Below are 20,617 nucleotides of genomic sequence, written 5' to 3' on the forward strand. Positions count from 1 at the left end.
CCATTTTAATGGAAGCAAAACGGGTTTAAAATATGGCCAAAAGATTATTGTGGTGATTAGCCATTTAAAAGACTGCTTAATTGTTTATGTATCTTTAAATGAGCCTACAGAGCGTTTAATATACATTTTGAGGAGGTCTATGTTTCAGATGATTTTGTTTGAGTTAGTAACAGTGATAATGTGTCATATTGGACCGTGCAGATATATTGTACTTACAGCACAGTATGCAAAGCAAAGTCAGACGTTACTTTGCACTTCTATCCTCTATCCTCTATTAATCATTTTGTCCTAAAAAAACATCAGCTTGTTGGTCACTGCAGTTGATTCAGTCTGGTTTTTGCCTTGTAACACATACTTTATGCTCTGATTAGTGTTATATTTTCAAACAGGTTTTCTTTCTTGGCAAGATGACTGACGCTTTGGCTCGCTGGGTGCGGGTTTTTGAAAACTCAAGCGCCTGATGCAAACAGCATGTCTTCATTTTTCAAACACAATCTGTTGATGAGTGTCATCAAAACAGAAACATCAGACCTTTCCACTCAGGAGAACTTTTACAAAAGCATTAGTTGAGTTCCAGCAAGCCCGTGTTGAAGGGAACCTGGGGAATAGTGTCAACCTCCACGCGTGTGAATGCCCCATTGGGGGGGGGCACACACCTGTCTGCTCACTTTGTCTGTGAGATATTAAGTCTTCATGACAGTTTTCCTGCTGCCAAAACTACTATTGACCCAGAGTGTAGACAATTACACCATTGTATACCCTGTGATATCTAAAATGTATTCAAAGCTTGCACTGGCCAAGGGTAGGAGGATTTTTTTTTTTTTGAAGGGGGGAAAAAAAAAAATTAAAAAAAAAAAAAATTTTTTTTTTTTTTTTTCCCTTTTTTTTTTCCTGGGAGTTCTTTTTTTTTTTTATGGGTTTCCCCCTTTTACCTGCAGACAAAGCAATGAAACATGCCTGAGGCCTTTTGTTTGTAAGTGGAGATTAAATTATCTTCAAATGTGAATTCCCCTTTTCCTTTTTACCTTATAACTGTACAACTGAGTCAAAACAAACCTGTAGTAAATTATCCGTAGGGCCTGGCTCTGTTTTTCAGACATCCATGATGCTAATTCTGTTTCTTTTATGACATTTATTTGAAAAAAAAAAAAGATAATACAGCTCGTTTTTTGTTTGCTCTTCTACTTTGTCTACATGATCTTTATTCAAATCATATCAGTCAAAATGGTTGTCATAAATAATATTTAAAGTGGACAACAATAATGTCAATTTATTATTTCATGGTTGTTGAACCTTTTTCTTGGGAAAAAAAAAGTTCAGTTTAGGCAGGGTTATTGTCTGGTTTAGATGACTTGGTTAGTTTGGTTTTAATTATAAAGACTAAGTCTACAGCTATGCTAGCAGGTCTGAGAGGATGTACTTCGATAGAGCGGTACTTTGAGCTAAATGCTAACTGCTGATGTTTAGCAGATATTATGTTTATCATGTTCACCTACTTGTATTGAGATAAAAAAAAAAAAAAACATATACATTTTGAGGACAACTGTCATTATACAAAGAATACATCTCCATATATAAAATGGTGAAACTGCACAGTGGCCGCCCACGGTATATTTCTATGCATTATATCATTTTAATCCAGACTGGGACATGGATAAAAAAAGGGTATCATCAAAGTCAGTGGGGCTCATTGTCTGGGAAAACATCTGATGGTTGTTTTTTTAAGTCTGGACCGGTAGTGGACGGACAGACCAACAGACCGACCAACACCATTGGGCCTATTCCATACAGTTGTTAGAGGTTGTTTTTGGTCCAGGTTATACAAAAAGTGTCCCAACCTTGTAGTCACTATAAAACTGGGACATCTGAGTTTAAAGTACAGTCACTTACTTTCAACCATATAATGTACTTGCACTTTTTAGTTATGTGTCCCTCTCCTCTCATTTTGTATGCATGGATACTCTTATTTTTAACCTTATGCCTTCTTTGGACAGTGACAGATGAGATGCAGACAGGAAACACGGGTAGATAGAAAAGGGAACAATATGCAACAAAAGTCCCCGGCCAGAATCAAACTGGAGACGCATCTGTTATGTTTCTTAACCACTAGGCCACCAGGTCGCCCCTGAATCCTGCCATCTGAATTTCATGGCATCATGCTTGTCTTATTAAAACTTTGAAAGGCACAAATTCCGACCGCAGTAGCCGTGTGTCCAGGGCCGGAGGGATCCTGTCTGTCACAGTGGCAGCACAGCGGATTTAAAGCTGGACTCTGGGCAGGCCGACTGATTCCCGAGTGAGATGCTTTTCTCTGTATCTGCTGGCAGGGGAAGCTGAGTAGGCATCCAAGTAGAACTCCAAATCCAGTCAGACAAACCACAGCCTCTCAGTGTGAAGCATGTCCTTTAGAGAGATACTGGCAGCACTTCTCTTACATCTTAAAGCAGCTCGGCTTGCTGTGTGTTTATCCTTAATATTTTTTCTTGTTTGGGGCAGAGCACGAGTAAGCACCCCGCAACTTTTGGCCGACTACCTGCATTATATTTTTGATGAGGAAGGGGTGGGATCGTTCTTGCAGACATCTTATCAAACGAAACTCCTTATATTTGACTTTTTATACTTTTCTGCCTGACGTTTGCTCATATATTCCAGCGGCAGCAATCAGGGAAATGTTTGATGCTATCTAATCACACAGTAGGAGGAGAAAAAACTGAATTTTAATGAGTCATGTTTCCGGAGTTATAAATAAAAGTAACAGGTAAATCCCAGAGGTATTGTGAGGCTCAACAGTTGCTAAGAATCTTTGTCACATCTAATATCATTCAGTCACAGCAGAGCAGCTGATTCCATCACTGTTAGTCTCAGTAGTTGCTTGTTACAGCAGCTGGAAAGTGTTGCTGTCCACCAATATAACAGGCTGAGGTGAAAACCTAATTATCTGCGTTTAGTTGAGCCGCTACAGTACAGACGGTTAGGACCAGTTTCACGCAGTCAATTCAGATTTACTGTTTACCACAGCAGCAGTGAGTATCTCAGCAGAAGGACACCTCAAGAAAATGTCACTTGCAATTAAAAGAGAAAGGAGCAGCTCAGGCTCTAAATAATTCAGACAATGGAGCGTGATCTGGAAATTGGCTCCAAATAGTGCAGCACTGCACTTTTACCCTTCACATATCTGAATTTTTATTTTTTTTTATTTATTTATTTATTTTTTTTTTTTTAAGGGCTGCTGCTTGTTGTGGGAAATCTGGAGGGGTATCAGTTCCAATCATTACCATCTCATACTTGAGTTATTATTTATTCAAAAGGTACCCTTTTTCATCACATACACTGATTCTGTTGTTTACAATGTCAGGTCCTGATTGGGTACCTCGACTACACTGCTTAAACTTCTGATACCACTGATTGGTCTTAAAGGACCAGTGTAGGGTTTAGTGGCATCGAGTGATGAGGTAAATTGCAACCACCTGAATACCGTTCACTTTCTGAGCATGTAGGAGGAAGTAGGGTGGCGGCGAAACTCTGCACAAAAAGAGCCAGTGTTTGGTTTGTCTGTTCTGGGCTGTTGTAGATGGCAGTTCAACACGGCGGACTCCGAAGAAGAGGACCCGCTCCCTTTGTAAATAAAAAAGGCTCTTTCTATAGATAAAAATAAGAATTGTTGTGATTTCAGGAGGTTATTTACTAATGAAAACATACCTATGATTATATCATATCCATTTCTGCCACTACATCTTCCTAAATGTTAAAAAAGGGACACAACAATTCTACACATGCCGGTTAGTTTGGTTAGTGTACTGCTGCTTGTGAAAACAGTTGTTCAGTGTCTTCTGCGGCTCTGAAGGGAGCCCTCTGGAGCCTGAGAAAATAACCGTGATGGTGTGCTGAATACATCTTCTTCCTCAAAACATTTGTTTTTTATCATTTAAATTCTGCATTTTTTATATCCATTTTTACTTGCAGGCTATCGTTTATTAGCTTGCTTTTTTTGGGCCCACTGCTACCGTTCTTTGTCCGTTATTGCCATCAACAGTCAATCAGTGGAATAGTGTCAAACTATCAGCAGGTGTACATGATACAAACAAAACGGGGATACACTCATTAAAACATTGCTCCATAGTGCTACTAGCAGTCAAAAACTCCACAAGGTGCCTTTAAGACATGGGAATTTATGAGATAGGAGGTAGGTTCCAGTATGTTTGAAGCTTTACTAATACCTTTTTACCGAGGTTTTAAGCCCAGAAAAAACAATTCTGAGGGAAACATTGAATACTCCACTGATCTTACACATTAACATCAGTTTATCAGTCATGGTTAGTAGCACTCAGCCAGCGAAAACAGTTATAATGTATAGTGTAATTACAGTATAATGTCTTCTGTTGCTCGTGAGGAGCTTCCACAAGTCAAGAAAATAACCTGATGATGTCATAGTGATGTCATCAGAGCTATCTTGGCCTGGGCTGGGAGAGTACAAACATACAACAAAAAGCTTACAAAGTGGTGGCGTGGAGTTTGGGTATTTGGGTACATGAAGAGGCTATTGGTTGCATTATGGGATTTTTTTGGAGCTTGAACCAAACTGGAAACTAAAAGTCTGCCTCGGCTGCTTCGATTATTCTTTGTTTTCAGTCAGTTGGTCTTCTATGAGTCCCCCAACTTTATGGAAGTGGAAAATTAAATAGGTGTACATTCATTTAATTTTGAATAAGGAAATTGCTCATATTTAAAGACAATGAACCAGAATTCAACCTGAAAACCTTTAGGTCACTCAAACTAAATTATACTTTAAAAAGAATATGCATATAAGGAGAAGAAAATTGAACCCTCTATAATAAAAGGCCCCTTTTAAGGAAATTGGTAGTTTGTTCTCCTTGGTAATTTTTCCTTGATGAGGGGGATACAGAGCAGGCAATAGAGACCCAAGAGAGATATTCTTAAGGGATTCAATCCAAGGCCAGCAGTGTGTGTGTGTGTGTGTGTGTGTGTGTGTGTGTGTGTGTGTGTGGTGTGTGTGTGTGTGTGTGTGTGTGTGTGTGTGTGTGTGTGTGCAGATGATGATAATAACCATAGCACCGCCGCTGGATGGAATCCTTTCTGATTATGCCATCTTTCCTGTCTTTTCTCCAGCAGCGCACCATGTCCGAACAGGAACCTGTGAAGTCGTGGCGTTGCATCGCTGCTGCAACAAGAACAAGATTGAGGAGCGGTCACAAACTGTGAAGTGCTCCTGCTTTCCCGGGCAAGTGGCCGGCACCACCAGAGCCGCCCCGTCTTGTGTAGATGGTACGCTCCAGCTGAATATTTCATGGGCTATCTTGTTTTCTCTTCTTTTTTATTTGCTGATACTCATTTCCACAAATCTTGAGGTTTAGTTTTGCTGAGATTGCCAATAAGTGCTTCAGCACACACTAACTCACTTGAGTGTAATTTCTTCTAGAAGATGCTGTCAGGGGAGCAACATATAGTAAGAGTAAAGCAGTCTGAGATCATTTATAAAATGTTACAGGTTGCTGTTTTAGAAGATTACAACTGCATGGTTTAATGCTGTACAGAAGCCTTGGAATCAGCAATAATATTGTAGTAACAGTAATAGTGCTAATACTAATTATTACTATGGCAGGATAAGAAATACACAAGCAGTAATAAAAACATTAGTAGCAGCATTGCTAGTACTTTCATTCTTTGGGCTGACGTCACTGTGCTATATTAGACTGTATGCACCCAGTGAATACAGTCTGGGGAATTCAGGGGCCTTACAAAAAGGCTACTGAAGGGTTTTTTAATCACCTATGAATGTGACGCTGTCCACTGCAGACTGTAAAGTCAATGACCCAGAGGGTCTCTTAGCATGCTAATGTGTCAGACCTCCAACTCAGCTGAAGTGGCTGCTTCACTTTGGTCTGAAAAGCGCGGGTTTCTAGCTAAACACTGGACCCGATTGTGTTTGACCTATTCCATGACATTTCAGTATTGACATTTTCTGCAAATTAGAGCTGTGAGCCACTGGCCTCAGTTTAAAGCTCCACGGGTGATCTCAGAAAAAAAATGATCAGCACTTAACCTTTTAATTATTCTTTCTTCTACAACCAGGGATTACCTTTAGCTCCACTCTGTGTGAGACAATCTCCTCTTTATATGAAGACAAATGAACCTCCAGACATCTGAAAAAACTTGAATAGATTTGAATGCGTAATTTAGAGAGGTAGCCACAGAAAAAACTGTAAATGTCACTGAATAAAGTTTCTAAAAAAGTGTCTTGATCGTATAGTGACTTTTGACTTGAACGCACATCCTGTTGGTGCTCATGAGCCAAAACATTGTGATAGAAGTAAAGAAATCCTAAAGGGCAAACTTTATTATAAAACTACTACTACATCATGGCAGTCATGGTGAAACTTGTGTGCCGTTACTGAGCCATTGTTTTCCTCTAGATGGAGCAGCGCTTTCAAGCTTAGCAGAATCACTAACTGGGTGTCACACATTTACCAACTCCTCGCCTTCAAAGCGTGTGCCTACGACAGCAGCAATACTCATGAAAAACGCAGAAGGCCCGAGCTAGAGCTAGTGTTTGGTTTGTGCGTTCTGGACTACTGTAGAAACATGGTGATTCAACATGGCGGCCTTCCCAGAAGGCGACCCTTTGCACGTGAGGGACAAAGTTATGCTGAGCATCAATATCTAAGTACAATCTTACCACAGCCTTTGCTGAAAAACAGGAAACCAAACCTGGCAGTTCTAACAGCAAAATCACAACTCAATATCTGCTGTACTGTTTGAACTAGCTAATGTCTTATTAATGCCAGAACTACATGCGTTGGCCACACTCAAAGACACTCCATAACACTGTAGTCTTAATATTGGAACGACTGTAATTGAGGAACTTGACTGAACATTTAACTTGATTTAAAGACACACTTGACTTTCAAGTCTTTCTAAAATATAAAAAACACCCCTCTGATCATTTTTACATATGAGCTCAAGGTCAAAGTAAAGATTTGCAGGATTTGTTTTTTACAGCTACAATAAAGAAATAAAATCAATGAAAGTATAAAGCTATTTTTTTGCTCCCAGATGTTGTCAGTCTGAGCTGCCTTTGTGTTGTTAAAGCATCATTAGCTGTTAAGTGAAATGTATCCCATACACATTATGTATGTTTGGTTATCAATACTCCCATTTCATTTCATGAGAAACTTTTGTGGCTTTTTAATAGCTGCTGTTACACAACCACCATCTGCTTGCAGTTGACCTGATGCTATGTTTTCCACCACAGCGCTGCTATAACCATGGCTGTGTGGTACAAATTGATTCCCTCATGTCATAAAAGTATCCATTCTGTGCAATTTGGTCTAGTGAGGCTCCGGTGTTATGTGTGGATTATAATAACCGTCCTCTTCATTAGGAAGAACACTAATGCTGGTGGAGGGGGATGTGGAACATAGATAATGACCTCTGTAATATGCCAAATGTAAATGATGTCTTGTACAATGGAGTAGCAGAAGCTTAATGCCCTCTTTTATGGAGGCAACTGAGGAGGTTCTCACTGCAGCTGAAGGTTTCCCCTCATATGACTCGAGTCTTTTCCCATCTTGAACACGAGGACATTTATCACAAGGCTCTCGGCACCTTGTGTGTTGGAATACTCAAAATAGATTTAGTGATGTTGCCAGTCAAAAAGTACATCTTACACCACTTACCTGAGACAGCTGTCAAAATGGGACATGACTTGATCAGACGCAGCTATGGTGATTGGATTGGTATTTGAGGAGACGCCTCATTTCAGGCTCATGACGTCAGGGCAGAGTTCCTGAAACATAAACACAAAATGTCCTAAAATTTAAATAAAATAAAACAGTTACTTACAGTTTTAACGATCGGGACCACATAATGTGTGATTTCATGTGTGGTTTTGCAGATGCTTGCAGGTCGTTGAATGAGATAAACAATACCCATTAGTTTGTCTTGCACATTATCCTTTAGTTTTTATTTGTTTGCAACAATCGTAATGAATAACTTCAGCATTTTAATTAAAAACAATAGTTAAATTACTTTATATTTAATTTTGTATCTGGTTTTTATCCTATAAAAAAACAAGACGTCAACCAATATTTTTCGTAATAGTTTTCATTGGGGTAATTAACGCTGGCATTTAGGTCTACAACGTGAACAAAGAAGATTCTGAATATTTGCTCTCTGATACATCATTTGGTACGTCTCTTTACCAGCCTCCATAGTGGAGCAGAAGTGGTGGTGTCAGATGCATCCGTGCCTTGACGGAGAGGAATGCAAAGTTCTTCCTGATCTGAAGGGCTGGAGCTGTGCTACAGGGAACAAGATCAAAACTACTAAGGTAAGTTTAAGAAAAAAACCTATTGCTTTCCTGATACCATATTCAAACCTGTTGAATCGGACCTCGCACACTTCAACTCTTCAAGGTCAACAGGCTGTGGCTTCTGTTACAGTCGTCTGCCCCGCCCTTGCCTAAAACAGCTAATGTTTGCAGTCGGTGCTTGGACCCCCGGGGGGGCTGTAATCAATGGCCTACCATGTCTCCTTAGCACTTTCAGGCCACTTTGAGCACCCAAACTGGCCAATTACTCACTCCAATTACCTGCTTTTAACGTTGTAACATGATGCCCGTATCCTTCACTGTGTTATGACGACCCGTAGACTTCAGTTCTGTCTCTCTCCATGTACTTAATTATTTAAACCAGCCGCACCACACCTGCCTGGAGCCGGGAGCCTGGAGCCTGGGGCTATTGATTCAGGGACTTGTCGGGACCTCAAAATGGGATATTTATATATATAATTTGTTTTTCTTTTAGTGGTCCGGGGGTTCTGAGACAGGCCTGAAAGTCTGGTGTTGTCTGAAAATTGACTTTGGTAATTAAGGACTTGAAAGTTAAACATATGTTTTCTTTTGTTGTCTTCTCTAACATGGATGACTGGAAAGATTTCTGCGGACAGAGACCAGCTTTGGTAACGTCAGATGCTTCACAACAGAGTCCAGGTATTAAATCTGTTTTGCTTTTTTTATATATTTGAAGGTTTAACTGAAGGTCTTTATTCATTGTGGTTCTAACTTCCAATTGAAAAATACGAAGACATTTCCAACAGGGATCACTGATGTGTCTCATTATTGCATACAATATAGAGTATAGTGGCACCTCACATTTTCATTAAAACAGAGCTGGTATTATTAACCACATTTCCCAGTAGTGGAACTACTCGAATGAGAATACGTGTACGAGCCAAAAAGGCAACAACAACGTGTTCAAAGCATCAGCATTACCCAGCGGATTTATTATTTATCTCACACACCTTTGAACTCAGCTAGCAAAACAAGTTTCTTAAGTTTCAAATCTTTCTGCAGGCTGCTTGAAACAGTGTGTGTGTGTGTGTGTGTGTGTGTGTGTGTGTGGGGGGTGGGGGGGGGGTCAGGCCTCTTCTTCACCTCTTCTGAGCGTTTGGGAAAACTGCACAACATAAACCTGCTACCTCCAGCTATACTGACCTCTGTCGCTCTGTATCATAAATGCATTTATACAGACTGGAAGCACCTTGAGAATTCAAAGTGTAAACAAAGCAGTGAGTGGTTACTAGAAAGCCCTGGGTACACAGCAGGGAATACGGTCTTTCAGTCTGGAGCAAATCTCCCAGTGACAAACGGTGTCTGACATGCAAAAATGTTGCAGCATTTAAATTTGCACATTTACAGCCCCCCAAATGGCAGCAAGAGGCAACAGTTTAAATTGTGTCTTTTGGACTTGTAAACACAGAAATCCTAGAAAGTGACGTCAGCACACACAGTTATCCCAGTGGGATGAGGGAGAATAGAGATCCAACAATGGCGAGGACTGCTGTTTACAACACTCTTTGTATTTCTCTTCTCATTTTAAATGTGTCGATCCCTTTTCATCCCGCACACACCAGATCTCACTATTTACTTTGGACAAATATGGAAGTCTTAGTTTGAGGGAAACTAAATGCTTCTCTCTCAGACAGGTTTGTGCTTCCCTCCTGAGAGTTTTTAAAAGGCACTGTGTGTATGTGATTATAGCTTCTTTCAAATGATACTGAGGGCATTACCAGTTTTGTTTGCAGAATCAGTGTACAGTTAGCTGTAATACCTTTCCTTTCCCATATATTGAATCTTTTGTCCATCAGATTAGGAGGAAATTCACTATCAAAAGACACCATCTTAACTTGCACAATTTTGCACAACCTCTTGCCGGATCTTAAAGAGAGATTAATAACTGCCTTTGCGCTGTCCAAGAGAGTTGTTTGACTAGTGTTTCATCGGAAACAATGGCTTCAAGTGGGACCCCATAAGTCATTGCCAGCTCTAACTCCTTCCCCCCAGGCAAAATAAGCAGTGCTGAACCATCAGAGGCTTTACCTGGGCTGCATAATATCATAGTTAGCATGGGAGCCCCATTCCTCCATATTCCTTTTGAAGTTTTGAAGTTTAATATTTAATTCTTGGTTTTAAGCCCTTCCACGTACACCTGGATAGGAGTTTGTCCCATTCCATGAACTGTTTGGGTTGCCACTTCGGTCTGTGTGTCTCTTTGTATCATCTGCCCCTACAATGGTATCTATTTAATAGTCCCACTTGGGTGTGTCAGTCTAATATTTTCTTCAAAGAAATTCAAAGTGGCTTTAATAATAAACTATAAAAAATTAACAAATAAAACAATTAGGTTGTATTAGGGGTTGCAGTTAACTAATTTAAATAGTATAGAATTAACACAAAGTACATTTACACGGTTTAGTTTCAGATGTTAAGTGAAGGGCTGCGAATTGATAGCATTTTATCAAACCCTAATCCAGTATCAAATCCGCATTAGTGCTGCAACTTTATACATTACTCAATTAATTATTCTTTTTTATAATATATTTAAAAAATATTTGATGTATTCAAAATGTCTTTGTTTATTAGTCTAAAACCTAAAAATATTCCAGTTACTATCACATATGACAAAGAAAAACAAAACCTCACGTCTGACATTAAACCGCCAGTTTGAGTTAGATTGTCTTGTTGAACTTCAAAAACACACCTGTGGCCGTACAGCGGTGTAACAGAGAGAGGCTCCCTTCAGTGCAGAGTGCGAAGAGCACATTAACAGACAACAGCGAAAAGTTTCATTTTAGCCATTAACCTTATTTAGTTAGACCTGAATGTTTGCCGGTTTGTCATTTTAGCCCATGAAAATGGCTAAAAATGAGAGACCTCCTAGCCAAATGATCCCTTCATTAATCTGCTAATTAAAGAGGAGCATAAGAAGAGACAGAAGCTTTGATATGAGATATGTTCACACTGCGGCAATTACCGTAGCCTGTTACCCAGCCTGCCTATGGAAAGGACATATTTAGTCAGCTTGTGTCACAGGATTTGTTTATCTCTTGGGGCAGTTTTCTAGTTCAACTTTACAGAGAATATTCAGTGACAACAGCCCTCATGACTGATAGTACTGTTTGCCTGGTGGGTGTGTTTGTAACACAGGCAGGTTTTCATATCATAGTTACAGGTGCACCTGACTAATGAATGCTGAACGTTTTCTCCTCCTACAATTTATTCTATGTTCTCCTTGACACTAATCTATTTAATTCCTACCCTACCATTCAAATTAATGCAGAGCCACATCTCGCCTACAAATTTCCCTCAAGAACAGTCGCTAGAAGTCTTGATTTGTGGCGATAATTACCCATTAGTCTTGACAGTAAAACTTTATTTGGGTAAAAGGTGAATCTGCAGTGTCCCTGCTTTCCGTTTTTGCTGATTTTACAAGCGGATTTCTCACATAAAAATCTTGCCTGGTGCAGCTTTAAAATGGCCATACTATGAAAATCCCAGCGTCGGTAGTTACAACATAAAACATATTGCTGAGGATGACGCTGCGGTGCGCCAATTACACGGCTGAATTACACAAACACAAGCCCATGCACCTGCTGTGTTAAATCTTTCAGCCAACCTTACTTCAGGCACTAAATGGAAATGAATCCTTTGCCAGTTAAATTAGCACTTGTCAGCCACCAATTAAACAAACGCAACACCCACTGAAGACTTAGTTTTCCTCTCAGTATTTTTAGTATTGTTTCAGACAGTCACTCAAATACTGTTAATGACCCCCCCTTCTGAAGTGAGACACGAGGTAGATCCATCTCTGAAGACATTTTCTCTTCTGACAAGAAGCGACTCCGCTCTTTGTCTCTTCAGCGTGGAATTATTCTCAAATTAGTACCACATTAATCACAGTGACAGCTCAGAATGTAAATGACTCTGTAAAGGGAAGAATTTATTGCAGCTTGTACAGAGACCAGCAAAGTGCTGCGACAACCTAAATTTATGGAAACTCTTTACCCTGTGTTTGATATGATTATGCAGGTTTTCTTGTCGAGTGATGGCCTGATGGTTTTTGGATTGTTTTGCTTTTCTGCATAATTGAGGATGATTTATATGACAGTATGCAGTGCTACGCTGCTGCTCTGGCCTGTTCTCTGTCAAACGACCCATTTGTGAATTAATCTAACCAGGCTGTCAGAGCTGTCGTTTTCCTATCAAAAGTTCAGCATCGATAATGGAGCTTTACAAGTTCGCAGATGACTTCCCTCAGTCCGTCAAACCTACGTGGCGGCTGACAGACGGTTGGAATCAATAGCGGATGTCGTTATGAAGGTTGTTATGTTATGTTCCTTGAGAGTCTTTTCCAGAATGTACTTTTGGAGGAGCAGAGGAGCTGCCAGTCAGCTGCTGAGCTTCATGACAGGCAATTTAATCTCAAGGAGAATGGAGGTCTTCAGAGTGTCTGACAGCATCGAACTAGAAGAGAGAAAACCTTTGTGTGGAAGATAAACCCAACTCACCAGCACCCTTTAGCCTGAACACTGTATCACACTCTAGCTGATGGATGGATGTACTGATAGAAGAAGCCAATAACAGTCCTTTATTAGGTACTGGCACAATATTGAATCTAAAGAGGGCTCCACAGGTGTTTCCCAAAACATGACCTGTTGTCTTTCACGCTGTTAGAAGGAGCCACTGTACTGGATGGGGTGTGACCTGGGTGGATGATGTAAAGAAACACATTTATGGTGCTTGGTTGTTTAATACAATGTATTAATAGTGTTCATCCAAAATTGTTGCTATGTGTCTGTTTTCAGTCAGTTAAGATGATGTGTTCCTTCTGTCAGCATCATGAACTAATGGTGGTATCGGTCAGTCAGCTCATTCAGAGAAAGATGACAGACAATAATTGCAGGTCAGATTTTTAGGAAAACTCCTGTGAGCATTCATAGTGCCCAGAAGATGAAACTTAAAACTGCCTTTCATCCATAAGCATATCCATAATAATTAGCAACATAATGGAACATTTAGCCGCTAAAGAGCAAGGTATTACAAAAGAAAGTGACTTTAAAAGGTCCAGTGTGTCACGTTTAGGAGGATCTATTGGCAGAAATGGAATTTAATATTCAAAAATAAGGTTTTCATCACCTTAGAATGAGCTGTTTTTATCTACAGAAGGAGCAGCCGCCATGTTGAACTATGTCTCTACAGACAGAACAACAAACTGAACACTGGCTCAAGATAGGGCCTTTAGCATTTTTTGCTAGTTTCGCAGCCACTGTGGTTTCTCCTTCACATTTGAAAGGCAAGCATTATTCAAATGGTTGCAATCTGCAACTTCACACCAAATACGCACTTCCACAAATAATATCAAAATCTAACCAATAGACTGACATTCAATGCACTGCGCATTGTCATGTTCCAGAGACGATGAACCGGTTTCATTTTAGACTTTTCTAGAGCCGGCTTTAGGTCATGAAATAAATGTAAGACTCAAGAAAGCGAAGCGCATTCATGCTTAAAATGGGAAAAACCCTTCTGATTTAACTGACCTTACTGTAGCACTACCGCTATGACGCCCTACTGGCAAGCCTCTACAAAAAGCAAAACTGTGGGCTTGCCGTTTGCTTCATCCAACTACTCTAAAGTATACAGCCTCTAAGGGCCACTAGCAGGGGCCTTCAGACCTTTAGCCTTATATTTCCTCAGAAGATAATGAGTTCTCTCATAGTGCAAAACATGAAAAATAAACTGCAAGAATAAAAAGAGGCTTTAGTGCTGAATAATGCATCTGATTTTGTAGTTGCTTCGCTGACATTTTTGTCATGTCAATCAGTGTGGGCGCGAGTCTCACATCTGGCTTGAATTTTCTGATGATAAAGTTGAGTTTTATTACTATAGGTCGTGCTCTTTTCTTTTTCTGCTCAGCCATGGTATCCGTCTCTGCTTATGTCAAGTTGCTCAGCTCCACTGCAGTCTCTTTGTGTTATACCGCTCAGATAGAGAGAAGCAGACATTCATGTACAATATATATGAAAATAATTTGAAGTATTTGCTTTTGGGGCTTTTGAATGGTGCTTTGATGGCTCTGATTTAATTTTCTTTCTTTTTTTCCCCACAGGTGAACCAACAGTTCCGGTCTTTGTTGGATCATCAAAGGAGAAGAGAGTAATGCAAAGGACCTTTCTGTAAATAGAGACTTCCTTTCTTCTGGACTGCAATTAATCTTTGGAAAACTCTGAATGCTTCTTCTTGAACTCTATGGACATCAAAAAGAGGAGTAGATCCTATTGAAAGTACTGATCATTCAGAGCTTCTTTTTGAAGGACTCCATATGATTAGCCTTACCGGACAACAGGATTTATTCTCTGACATTGTACTGCTTGTAGTGGAAGACAATGGTGAACTCTGCCTATATGTTTATTTCTAGAGTATTTATGTCATTTACAGGGGATTTTGCATCACACGTTGACCAGGGTGAACAGCAGGTCGGTTTGCTGTAAGCATCGCAAATATTCAACACACAAAATGTGGTTCTGTTTTATCAGTCAATTGTGGCTTTCTTCTCTAACAAAGTGTAGTTTCAAGCGTTCAGCTAAAGATGAAAATATGTGGCTGAGCAGCAGATATTCAGGGCGATTTTCATAGAAATACACAACCACATTCGACAATGTGTCATTTATACTGTGTGCCACAACACACTAAAATAAACTTAATTCAATTTGAACTTCGCACAAACCTCCTACACGTTGTTATCTGTGTATTAAGTGTTCCATTCGACTCAGATATTGTTGAGATCTGATCAAACCTACCAGCTGTTAACAGAAAGTTGGATCCAGTCGTGGTTTATTTTTCCTCTGAAATTCGCTCTGCCATTTCCTGCTGCTTCTACCAGATTTTGTTTTTGTATCACAGTTCTGGTGTTCAGATTCTAGACAACAGCAGTGTAAATTAAACACACAGCATCTGGTCACCGGCTGGGTGATGACAACAATGTTCCCACAACTGTTTTCAACTAGTTACTCGAGTATGATTTGCTGATCACCTTTCAGTAGGTATCGCTGACACTTCCTTTGTCTGTGTAAGTGATGACATCAGTAATAAACTATGGTTGTGTAACTAACGCCTTGTGTCTTTTAACCATCTGTACGCTAACAGCAGCCTGGCCATAGGGATGGCAGTGGCAGCCTGTTGGTTGGTCCAGACTGAAATTTCTCAACAATTAATGCGATCAAATTTTGTACTTTTGGTTCAGTAAGGTTGAATTCTAATGACTTTGGTGATCCCCTGACTTTATCTCTAGTTTAACTTACATTCATACATTGATGGTAGCCAGAGGAGTAACCTTCATGAAGTTGACATTTGTGCTTTTGAGTGAAATGTCAAAAAAGAAAAGAAAAAGAAACCTGGATGGATTGCCATGAAATTTGCTACACACATTCATGTCCCCCTCAGAATTCTAATAACTTAGTGATCCCTAAACTTTTCATCCAGGGATTTGTACAGAGAAGTCTAATATCTAATATGATGATAGATAAAATGTTGAAAACACATTTCACTGTCTATGACCACCATGGATTATGAAATGGCCTCAGAGTTGAAACAGTGTCATCTGAATCTGATTATTAAAGCCTTGATAAAGGTATTGCAGGGCTGTTGTATTGGATTAGATTAGGATCTGTGTAGCAAACAGACTGGCAGGTCACTATATTAGTCTCACTTATTACACTGACAACACTGATAATACTCATCTTGTTAGGGCCACCAACAACTAAACCTTAACTTCTTTCAGTTATTTTGCCGTCTGTGTGTTGATTGCGTTTGATTAATATATCCAATCTAATAACATCTACTAATATAAAGATACTGTAACGCTTTGTGAACGGGAAATGTGAGAATTTACCAATTCATAATTTTCAGACCAAGACAGCTGCAGAACATTTTCTGAAGTCGTCTGATGACTGAATGTGAGCTCAAGTAAGTTCAATCAGCCGCTTGCCTGTCATATCAAACTCCCCAGTAACATCAAGGGTCCTTTACAAACTCGTCACCTCAGAGGGGATGCTGAAGTTATAAAATCAACAGCCAGAGCTGGTTTTCATGACTCCTGTTATCACAGTGGGTGAAATCACACAGCGTTTCGTTCAAGTGTTTTGATGTAAATCAGCTGGCAAAATGGTCAGTTTATTTTGAAATGCACAGCCCTGCGGCAGATTTATCCCCTCCTTGTATTTTCTTGTGAAATTGTTTCCAATGATGGTCTTTTTTTTATATCACCCTGCCTTCCACAACAAGAGTACCATCTTTAAGCATGTTAACCCATTCTGAGTCCAATCTTTTTCCTTTGGAAAATGAAACAATCCTGTGAATAATGACTTATTTTCTGTTTGTCATTTGAGGGGAATTGGTGCAACTTGCTGTTCTTAAAAGTGTTCCACTTTTACAAGTTGGTGGCTCATTACAGAAACCCAAGGGAACAGCGGCCTTCGGAGCAATAGGTTGTTTTCGGAATAACAGGCTGATGGTCCTATGGGACATTTTTCAGACTATTGGGGTTTTGGAATGATGGGCAGTCCCAACAATGGCATGGCACCCTGTACTGCCTGCTTGGCACCAAACAACACACAAAGTTAGTAACTAGCGTGTGGAGGATTTAGCCAAATACTTAGGCTAAATCAACAATATAGTTGGTGGAGACTAAAACAGAGCTAGAAGCAGAGTGAATACTGGACTTTATTCACCGGGTTACCAGCAACACAACTTCAAATGAATGCTGCTCTGTCTTTGATCAATAGGCAACGGTTTGCTAACACATTCACTGTATAAGGTGATATTGTGTCAGTTTTGTGTTTACAGCCAGTTGGCGCTGCCCGAATGGTGGAAAAATCAATAATGCAAGTTTAAATATAATTCAAGGCGTGGAGAGAGAGATGTTAGAGTCACTGAGAGTCGAGGCAGAGCAGCTGGAGGACAGACAGAAAACCAGAAAACATTTTCTTTATAAAGTATGATCCAGTTCCACTAAAAATCACTGACATAGTTGGAGCTGTAGAGCATTACGCACTTCTCCCAACCCAGACACCACTATCTCACCTACAGATTTCCTAATATTGCACATAATTCTGTTGTCTAGATGAGAGCTTCTTAAATGTTCTCAGCTGAGGACCCCAGTGAGAGATTTGCTTTGCTTGCTCTGGGAAACAGGCTTATTAAAAAATTTCATATCCTCGTCATAAAGGGACCCACCAGCAACAAGCCTCAATTTGGATCTCAACCCACAGTTCAAAGAGCGTCGCTCCAGATTACTGTTGAGGATTTTCCATGCTTTTTTGTTGCATTGCTGACACCTCTCAATTCTTAAATGCTTCTCTTTCGGGAAATTACACGGGGGGAAAAATGGTTTCCACAACGGAGGCAATAGTGTAATCAGGAGTTTATTCAGCTGCACATGCTTGACAGACGCAGATAAATGAGAGGATCTGAAAAAGCCATACTGCTCTTGTTTCTACGGGTTTTTAAAATGGAACTTGGTTTTCCCTTTTATAACATACCCTATGTGCTTGCTGTAGACACTGTTACTTGTCTGCGCCTGTCAAACATAGTTACACTGAATGACTCTGTTTCCCTGCTCGCTATCCTTTTCCAAACAGCGAGCCTGTGAAACAGAACAGAAGAGAACAGAAGACAAGTGCTGCCTGAAGCGTCTTTCTCATGTTTCACGAGGAAGCTTCCTTCAAACATCAAGCTTCATTCCTTTTTACCGAAGGCGTCCATTGGCAAAACGACAAACATTCACCGAGAATCAAAAGGCCGTGACACCGCCGGCCTCTGCGTTTCAAAACAGTTTGACATTTCCAGGGTCAATGCTAGACTCCCGGTCGGTAACTGAGTCAGCTCAGAGGAGTCGGAGGAGTGTCCGGGGGAGGGTTAGCTCCAAAACAGAAAAAACCTCGCTTTCAAAGCTTTGATTTCTTTCAAGGGATTCAAATGAAGTTAAGGCAGGCATTTCTCTCTTTTCTTTCTTTTTTTTTTTTTTTTGCTGCAGTCATTACAAGAGCACATCAAAGGAATCTCCTCCTCTCACCATATGCTGTATAGTTTCATAATCTAATGAGGGTTTTGTAATTACACAGTCCGCCAGGGGAATGGAGCTCATCGATTCTCTGGGAAAAGAAATTTCATTACACAGACTCACTGTAAACTGTAGATGCTATCAACAGCTTTGTACTTTAATTTCATTTAATCATTTTACATGACAAAAAGCACTCGTCAGAGTTACATGTTAGAGAGAGACTTGCAGATGTGAATGTAAATTACTCTTATATGGAGTCTTTGGAAACTTTCCAGGCCAGAGGAGAAATGTTGAAAATGTCACTTGCAGGGGTTCCAACATACAGGATATTTTTCATCTGATCATGTAATTTGTTTTCCCTGTGCAACGCAGTAGTCTGTATGACATTTCAATACAAGCGTGATGTACAACTAATGAATGCTACTTTTTTTTATGGATGCAACCTGCATCCAGCAATAGGAAATCCTCTGATGCAATCATCAAGGCATCAAATGACAAATGAGAGACTCGCTGTAGTGGAATTATTTATATGTTTCTGCGAGTGTAATAAAGGCTATAGCCGTTAGAAATGTTCATTCACAATAGCCGTCTCACTGCCGTGTGTTGAAATCCTTTCAAGTTAAGCCTGGGAACTCCAGTCTGAAACTTTGCTTTGTTTCAGCTGTGAAAGCTACATCTTCCATCGTGAGCAGAATGCAAACAAACAACAGCTTATGTATCCATCCATCCAACAATAAAAGTAAAAAAGAAAAAAAAAAACATTACAAGGTCATTATAACTTTGATCTGTTGCATTGTGTACATCTGTTATGAAGGATCAAAAAGAGGGATGACACATTTGCCAGTATATGCAGGTGTAAGTTCCACTGCCAGTAGAAGTTCAATACTCCAGTGAGTAGAGAGAAAAACCCGATGGGCGGAGCCAAAAACCACAGTCTCTCTTGAGTCAGTAATGCCAGTCAGACAGAGGACCTATTATGCTTTCCCTTTTTGTCTGTGATATATATAATGTTACAATGGATGTTCATATTAAACATGGCCAAAGTGTGTAAAAGTTCTCCCTGTGAGCAAACGCTCAGGTTTAAAACTGCTCATCTTTTTCTCCTGTATGTGACAAGCCAACGTTAAAATTGTTGAAGATTTCTTTTTGTGGTCATTTGCTCCAGACAGAGCACGGCTGAGCACGTCCACGAAGTAGGCACATTTCTCTGTGGGTTTGTCACTATAAATGACCCCTTTCATATTACAGTTAGTCATTTGATCTATTGTTCAACACACAATGATTGTTAAATGCAGCTTTAATTTATACATTTGTATAATTCAGATTCCTGGCTGCTATTTAAATTTACCAGGCTACTGCAATGAAAAACAGAATTTCTTTGCCGTCCCCCACTGCAGAAGTTAATTGCATCACGTCTTCTTGGATTATGTAGAGATCACGTAATCCAATCTGGTTTAAACACAAGTTCCCAGACTATTCCATAAATTCTTAAATCGCCTCATTCCTGTAACACTTTGTATCTGAGCAGTGCAAATGAAAAAATATATAAATGTCTGCTTTCATTATGTACTTTTAATATAAAACAAATGGTTATATTATATTACAGCTTTGGTAATGAATTTTTAATATAATACACCATCCATCTTGCAAATTAGTACTCCCAAATTAGTGCCCTCACTTTGTACATTGTAATTACTTCTGACAGGTGCAGTGGATTTATGTGGGCTTGAGCGGGATTTCCATTATTTGAGTTTTTCTAAGATCAGATGAATAAAGGTTTGAGCTTTTTACTTGTGATTTTTTTAACTTGATTTCAGTCTGTTTGCATATCTGGTGTCAAACACTTATTACTGTTTCTGCACGGCATTTTCCCAGAATTCCCATAGAACTGTACGGGGGGGCAATGATGGCTTTCTTAAAATGTATAGTTATTAAGTTAGGATTTAAAAAAGAAAAACATGACAGTGTTCAGAACAGGAAATAGAAAAACTTCAATCAATACTTTAAATGAATCTCTAATCCATGGTGTAAAGCCTTACCGCAGCTGTGAAAAGCTGGAATGGAAAATAAAATGATCAGAATAAATACGAGGCATTACTCCATTTAACCAACAGGTACTGTAGTTTCACCCAAGCGATGTAATTGGCTCAAGACGTGTTTAACATACTGATGAATGCCACGCACAACATGGTAAAGAAAAC

At 39.7% G+C, this 20,617-nt stretch overlaps 1 protein-coding gene and 1 long non-coding RNA gene across 5 annotated transcripts in view; one reads left to right on the forward strand and one right to left on the reverse strand.

Annotated features, from left to right (window-relative positions):
• LOC127359228 (chemokine-like protein TAFA-2) overlaps positions 1–15,467 on the forward strand; it is a 60,760-nt gene extending 45,293 nt beyond the window's left edge. The window contains exons 3-6 of one of the 2 annotated variants that reach the window (XM_051393110.1): positions 5,128–5,283; positions 8,223–8,347; positions 8,951–9,007; positions 14,466–15,467. In XM_051393110.1, coding sequence (XP_051249070.1) covers positions 5,128–5,283; positions 8,223–8,347; positions 8,951–8,980 — 311 coding nt within the window. In that variant the 3' untranslated portion in view covers positions 8,981–9,007; positions 14,466–15,467. The remainder of the gene's footprint in view (positions 1–5,127; positions 5,284–8,222; positions 8,348–8,950; positions 9,008–14,465) is intronic. The other variant, XM_051393111.1, reaches the window with a different exon arrangement.
• Positions 1–20,617, reverse strand: part of LOC127359230 (uncharacterized) — an 80,889-nt gene that overhangs the window by 36,737 nt on the left and 23,535 nt on the right. For all 3 annotated transcript variants that reach the window (XR_007882621.1, XR_007882619.1, XR_007882620.1), the window contains one exon: positions 7,695–7,804. This is a non-coding gene — a long non-coding RNA (uncharacterized LOC127359230). The remainder of the gene's footprint in view (positions 1–7,694; positions 7,805–20,617) is intronic.

This window comes from Dicentrarchus labrax, unplaced genomic scaffold (genome assembly GCF_905237075.1).
Source record: "Dicentrarchus labrax unplaced genomic scaffold, dlabrax2021, whole genome shotgun sequence".
Classification (NCBI taxonomy): domain Eukaryota; kingdom Metazoa; phylum Chordata; class Actinopteri; family Moronidae; genus Dicentrarchus; species Dicentrarchus labrax.